At 41.3% G+C, this 7,500-nt stretch overlaps 1 protein-coding gene across 1 annotated transcript in view; it reads left to right on the top strand.

Moving 5' to 3' along the window:
- The first annotated feature begins 428 nt into the window (after nt 1–428).
- Nucleotides 429–7,500, top strand: part of LOC122252927 (uncharacterized) — a 14,983-nt gene continuing 7,911 nt past the window's right edge. The window contains exon 1 of the mRNA XM_043015628.2: nt 429–889. Within this exon, the coding sequence (XP_042871562.2) occupies nt 874–889 (16 nt within the window). The 5' untranslated portion in view covers nt 429–873. The remainder of the gene's footprint in view (nt 890–7,500) is intronic.

Raw genomic sequence — 7,500 nt, 5'->3', positions numbered from 1 at the left:
AGCCTGGGGGAAAGGATCACCTGTTGTGATTATGGCGCGAAGGGCTTAAGAATGGAAAAGATAGCACTCGTGTCCTTTTCTTTTCGTTTCTGCTCATTTATCTGTCTAATTTGTTGTTTTTTTTATTCTTATTGAAGAAATCCCGTTTTCCCCGAAGCCTGACTCCGACCCGACGACACACTGTCAGGGATCATGACACACTGTCAGGGATCACAGGCCCTCCATTAACCCACAACGTATAATTTTTTCCCTCGGCAAAATACTGAGGTCTCAAGACATACGACCTGAATCACCCTTTCCCTTCACCCCCGAAGAGTTCTTTTTCCTAGATCGCGCAACACGACCTATATGCAGGAGCCGAGAGCCCTTCCCTGCGATTTCTACTTGGCTGAACTGGGCGGCTCCATCGGGCATCTCGGGAGCGCTGGGGACACCGTCAAACCCCCTCCGACAAGCGCGCCGAGTGGACGCTCTCGCTCTGTCCTGCCTGTTGACCGAAATTCTTAGCCACTTTTTATTGATCAGTTCCCCTTCCTTTCGTCAGAAGAATTGGGCAAAGTGTATTTTCATATTTTGTGCTGAAGGGTGTCGGGACTTTCTTCTGCAATCGACGGACTTTCCCTAACGAGAGTGTACTCGAGTGTCGCTAGACCCAACCAACTGCAGACGGACGAAAGACATCGCCAGGGACCCCAGCCTTTCCTTTGCTACAGACTCGAGAGCGAAGCGTGGCTCCTTCCAACCTGATGAGCCAGTCCTGATGACCAGCGGGCCCATCACTATGGGAAGTCTCCGAGAACGCATACACTCGTAAAGGACACTAGGTTAGCCCAGCGAGGCAGAACTCTGTGAACGGAAGAGAACACGACAGCGATGCCTTCCCTAACAAGTAAGTGATCAACTCTGTCTTGTTTAAGCACAAAGCAGGCTGTTCCATAAGGCTTTGAGGACAAAATGGCCCGAAAGTCAAAAGAATGTCAGTCGAATTTCCGTTAATCTATTATCTAACTTGTCGTGTAAGTGTAAAGTGTTTGTATTCTTTCATAGCATTATAATGCGGTGTGGCAATGATCCAGAAGTGCGGGAGTTACTTTGATATGCAAACAATGCGCATCATAAAATATATACCGTGATGGTTTCTCCAGTCCTACAATTCAGAACAATATCAGACATTTGTGCATAGCAGCTTTGTTGTAAACAAATATTTTGGTTCTGCTTCCTCATATTCCCATTTCTTTGGTCGCGGCTTTACTTTCATGTTCCGAGCTTGTACAACTTTAATGATCAATTTGCAAGGTAAGCAAATATGGTAAACAGAACCACTTAGTCCGCAAGACCTACTAAACCATCCACTTACTCTTACCACATACGAACCCTCTTGTGCTACATGCTAGCCCCTTTACAAGCAATCGCCCATTTCCAACGCCTAACGTGGAACCATATGGCGATTTTCTCCCATGCAAATAAAACAAGCGAAGGCGAATGTAAATGGTAATGAATCGCCGAAGCGGTGATAGCAGTTCCGTGCTGGTATGAACGCCGATAGTCGCTGGATGATCTATTTATGCGAGTGAAATCTCTCCGTGCCTTGCAATGTGAATAGCAGTGCCAGGGTGTTTCGCCTTCGTCTTTCACGAGGGAGGGGGAGAGAGAGAGAGAGAGAGAGAGAGAGAGAGAGAGAGAGAGAGAGAGAGAGAGAGAGAGAGAGAGAGAGAGAGAAAGGTGAAGGATGGGGAGAGGCGGGGAGGGATATATATAGAGAGAGAGACATCGTGTTTGTTCTGTAGATTAATTTCAGTTTATTTTTGGCACCGCTTTAGATCTTCGTTAAAATAAGATGCTGTATGTTTTATGTATGATTCTCTCTCTCTCTCTCTCTCTCTCTCTCTCTCTCTCTCTCTCTCTCTCTCTCTCTCTCTCTCTCGCTCTCCAAACACTCCTCAATTTTTACATACAAAAATGTGTATTTGCAATGTCTATCTGTCTATCCATCTACCTTGCCTCTTTATTCACCTATCCATCCACGTGTATACATTAATCAAATACAAACACACACACAGAACACACACACACACACACACACACACACACACACACACACACACACACACACACACACACACACACACACACACACACATACAAACAAACACAAACACACAAAGTTCATTTGAAAGATGCCTCGAAATGAATAAGACTTTTTCAATAGCATCATTTATGCAAAGGCTGTAAATGTTAATAATGTTTAAAGATAGACAAAATTTTGAAACATTTGAGCAAAAAATAAGATAAATAACACATTTCTTGGAGTTCAGAAATTTTATCAAATTGATCAACCTTCCCGAATTAGCTGTGTTTGTGTGCGTGTTTTAGTCGTTTCCTTTTATTTTATCTACTGACGCTTCTGGCATTTGTGTTGGCTGTCTGTCCTGCCTACGCTCCCGAGTCTGAGGTCACGTGACCTTTGACCCCGCCTCACGACACACACGAACCGCCCATCATGGATCTGACCTCAGTTGCGTGCAGAGGTGACCTGTCCGGCTTGGTGTTCATGGCTGGATTCGTTACAGACAGACGCGTAATAAGGGATTGTGTTGGATTACTGCTGTTTGAGGTGGAAATGCTATTCATATATATATATATATATATATATATATATATATATATATATATAGATAGATAGATAGATAGATAGATAGATATAGATATATATATACATGTGTGTGTGTGTGTGTGTGTATATATTTATAGATAGATATATATATAATTCATTATATATATATATATATATGTGTGTGTATATACATAAATACGTAATTATATATATGTATGTATGTATATATTTAGATATATGTATATATATATATATATATAATATATATATATATATATACACTATGTGTTGGTGTATATAATATTATTCTGCCATGTGTGTGTGTGTGTGCATACATACGTGTATGTATGTATGTAAGTGTATACTGACAAAACTAGACAAAGACAAAGGTATACACATACAATGCACATCTCAATACAAATCATCCGCTACAAAACAACATCCATCATAAAAATATCATAATATCGAAATGACACAAAAAGGTCAAGCTAAGCCGTGTGTCAATTAATGACCGATCGAGGTCATTAGTATCTCTTATCTTTTCTTTATCTAAATCTGATTAACGGTTTCGAGGTTCCCGTAATTGGTTGTATCTGTTTTTCATCTGTTCCCGTTCATCAGTTTTGTCGCTTAAACGTTTTTTTTTTCTTCTTCTTCTCTTTCTTTTTCTTGTTCTTTTTTATTCTTCGTCGTATTTTCTTCATCTTTTCCTGATTCTTCTTTTTCTCTTACTTCTTTTCTTCTCCTTCTTCTTCTTCTTTATCTTATTATCATTATTCATTCTTTTCCTCTCTCTCCTCTCCCGTTTCGCTTTCCCTCTCTTTCTCTCATTCTCTTAACTACTTATTTCTTTCACGAATTCTTTCCTTTCCCTCTCGTGTGTGTTTCTGTGTCTTTTCTTCTCCTTCTTTTCCCTTGGTTTGTTTCTTTAAATTTCTTTAGCCATTTTTATCTTTTTTTTCTTTTAGGGATTTCTCTCTTTCTTCTTTTTATCTACCTATCTATCTATCTATACATATTTGTATTTATATTTATATACATGTATATATATATTTGTATATATGTATGTATATGTATATATATATATGTATATATATATATATATATATATATATATATATGTATATATATATATATATATGTATATAATGTATATATATATAATATATATATATTCATTTATTCATTTGTTTATCTGTATCTAGGTATCTAAATATTTTCTCTATGACTATCCATCTATATCTATCTTTATGTCTATGTTATATATATATATATATATATATATATATATATATATATATATATATATATATATATATATATATATATATATATATATATATATATATATATATATATATATATATTTATATATTTTTTTTTGTTTGTGTGTGTGTGTGTGTGTGTGTGTGTGTGTGGGTGTGGGTGTGTGTGTGTGTGTGTGCGTGTGTGTGTGTGTGTAGATCTATCTTTATATATATGTATATATATATATATATATATATATATATATATATATATATATTTAAATATTTATTTATCTAGATCTATCTCTTTGATTCCCTCATCCTTTCCATGATTTCTTTCTCCTTATCATTTTCTCCTTATCCTTTCTCTCCTCCTCCTCTCTCCCCTTGAACCTCTCCCCTCTCCAGGCCTTGCTTGTGAAATGATGAAGAACAAAAGAATCCTTTAATGCGCAATATCACAACCAAGAACCGTGTGCAGCGTTGCGAATGAGTCATGGTAGCAACACTTTATTTTTTTCCCGGTTTAATGTCCTCCCTTTTTTCTTCTTTGTTTAAATCGTAATTTCTCTCTTAATTGTTGTTCTCTGGTGCATTGCGATGATTAGACGTATCAATTTCTTCTCGATTTAATTCCATATGTTTTTCCTCCTTTAGTTTGATCCTAGATGCTAGGAAATTAGTAGTTATGACGATGCTAAGAGTGATACAGTATAGATCCTCTTGTACCCGACGTATCTCAAGAATTGCATGTTAATCAGGAATCGAAAATTAATGATTACAAAATGCCGAAGTTGCGGTCAAAACGTCCCTTTCTCTGCACCCGGCGAGGTACGAGTTCCTCTCCCAGGCTGCGTAACGGCGAAGAAAATGGAGACCTCAATGCACGCCTCGGCCTCCGACGCGCGGGTGGCCAACCCTGAATTAGTCTGTTTACGAGGATTCTACAGATCCTACCTTCACCCGCAACCATCCTTCGTCATAATTAGGATCAGATTCTTTCGAGGATAAGCTCGGGGACGCTCATACTCCTGTAGATAATATCTGAAGAGGTGGAGGGAGCACTCGTCCACACCTGGGCCTGGAAGGATCCGTACCTGCGCTAGGAAACCCTCACTTTCTAAACAACCCTAAGCAGTCACCACGTCGCGAGGAAATAGGTCATTGTTCGTCGCCCGGTGGAAGGTGCGTTCGTCCTACACAAAGTCTCTTCAGGGGGATTATAATTCCACGTGTCTTATCCAACCTCAAAATAATTCTCTCTACCTGAAATAAAAGAACACTTCTTTAAGAAAATCATACCCTCTTTATTGTAAAATAAAAAAGAAGTATGATACAAGACAGCCACATTCACCAAAAACAGCTTCAACAGAACATAAGTCAAATTCCCAGTGAGTAAATGGCATCCCAGCGAACGTAAACAAGACTTGCCGCCTCAGCACATGCCCAGGGAACAAAAAGCAGCGCGGGTGAAATCTTCTTCGATTAGCTTTTCGTCCTTAATCACGTCGTCCCATTGTGGCCACGCGGAATGGCTTCAAGATGCGAGGCGAGGGAGAGAAAGGTCGGGACTGGGTAGGGGGGAGAGGGGGAGGGTGGATAAAAAGAGAGAAGGAGGGAGGGAGAGAAAGATAGAGAGAGGGTGGGGGAGGAAAAGAAAAAGAAAGAGAGAGAGAGAGTGAGCTCCCCGATATATCAGAATCCACATTATTGTTTTCTTAAGATGACGAGGCTATGTGGGATAATCTTCAATGCAGGATTTTCCCTTTTTGCTTTTGTCTTTTTTCTCTTTCATTCTTTTTTTTAGGGGGGGGGGGTCGCCATCCGCTCTTATATAAAGATCCTGTTCTGCCTTTCCCTTTTACACTGTGCTTTCTCTTCTTTCTTAAACATTTTCATTCGCGATCATTATTATTATCTTTATCATCCCTGCTGCCGGTTACGGTATTATTTCGTTATCGTTATTATAGATCATGTTATTATTATTGTTTTTTTGTCATTGCTTCTGTGGTTTATGTCATCGTTATCATCACCACCGCAACCACCTTTGCTATTATCAATAATAATGGTAATAGTAATAATAAGGCTAATAGCAATGATAATGATAATGTTAATTATCATATGTAATTTTGCGTTTGAGTCTTTTTTCCTCCAAAGTCTATGCACAAGCCCTCACAAAGAACTCATGACATGCGGCTTCGCATTAGTTTCGGTTTACACTATCACTCTTTAATTCGTGCAGGAACAACTATAAATATGTTTCTTTTTCCTTTGTTAATCATCGTTAACCTTCACCTAAAGAGCATAAAGGAAAGGCTTTGATTTAACGAGGCAAACGACCGTTCAGGTAGATAACTAGTCCTGCAGGTAAATTGGTCGTAACGTTAATCCGTCTCTCTGTAAACGATGAAAAAGCATCTTGCTCTCATAACAGCCTTAATCCTAAACCTTGACCTCTGACCTCTTTCCTTCCCCCTCCCTCTTTTCGGTCTCATATCCCCTCTCCCTCCCTCCCTCTTCCACTTTCCTGGATTCAGACCTCTCCTCCCCTCCCCCTCCCTGGACTCGAATCTTTTTTCGTCCCTCTCCCTTTCCCCTTTCTAATCGCCCTCTCCAGATCTCCCTTCCCTTTCCCCTTCCCAGTCCCCTCTGCCTGGACTCTCTCCCAGCCGCCTCCCCGATGTTCATCCTACCATCCTAGTTCTCTCCTCCCTCCTTTTTTTTATCCCCTTCCCCTTCTCAATCCCCTTCCCCCTCCTGCCCAATCTCCTCCCCCTCCCTCTTCCCAATCCACCTCCTCCCCTTCTCCCCCTCCTTCCCAATCTCCTCCCCCTCCCTCTTCCCAATCCACCTCCTCCCCTTCTCCCCCTCCTTCCCCTCCCTCCTTCCCTGTCTCTCGGTCCCCTCATTTTATCTCTCGGTCGTCAACACAGTTCAGTCTCCTTTTTGGTTTCCTTTGTCGTCGCCGGCCACTTACCTCATGGGTTTTTCATGCGGGTTTCTCATGCGCTGAAGTGGCGGAGGGAATTTATTGTAGATAATCGCCGGCGAGACAACAGGTAAGATATGGCGTCGTCTTTTCCTCTTGGCGAACGAGGGGAAGGGAAGGAGGAGAAAGGGGAAGGGAAGGAGGAGAAAGGGGAAGGGAAGAATGGATGAGGAATGCTCTTTGCAGGAGGTGATTTGGATGCCTTTCTCCCTCCTCCATCTTTTTCTTTCTCTTTCTCTTCCCTTCCGTCTCTCTTCTCTCCTTTCTCTCTTCTCCCTCCTTTTCTTCTACTCTTCGGCTTTCCCTCTCTCTCCTTCCTCCCTCCCTCCCTCCCTCCCTGCCTTCCTCCTCTCTTCTCCTTCTATCCCTCCCTCTCTTCTTTCTCCTGCGCCTCTTCCCAGCCTCTGTCCTTCCTTCCCTCCCTCTCTCTCTCTCCCTGCCTTACCCATCATCTCTCTCTCCTTTCCCTCCTTCCCTCCTTCCCTCCCCCTCTCCCTCCCTCCTTCCCTCCATCACAGACCCGCCGCCAAGCCAATCAGAACGCCACCAAAGAACTCAAGAAACGCGCAATGCCTTCCAAGTTAAGTCACATAGAAAATAGGAATTTGATGCCCTCGATAAGAAGGCTTCTGACGAGGATTGGGGGATGG

The sequence above is a fragment of the Penaeus japonicus genome, unplaced genomic scaffold (genome assembly GCF_977035675.1).
Source record: "Penaeus japonicus unplaced genomic scaffold, GWHDUDI00000001_assembly GWHDUDI00000035, whole genome shotgun sequence".
In the NCBI taxonomy this organism is placed as follows: Eukaryota; Metazoa; Arthropoda; class Malacostraca; order Decapoda; family Penaeidae; genus Penaeus; species Penaeus japonicus.
This window is presented reverse-complemented; position numbering and strand designations above follow the sequence as displayed.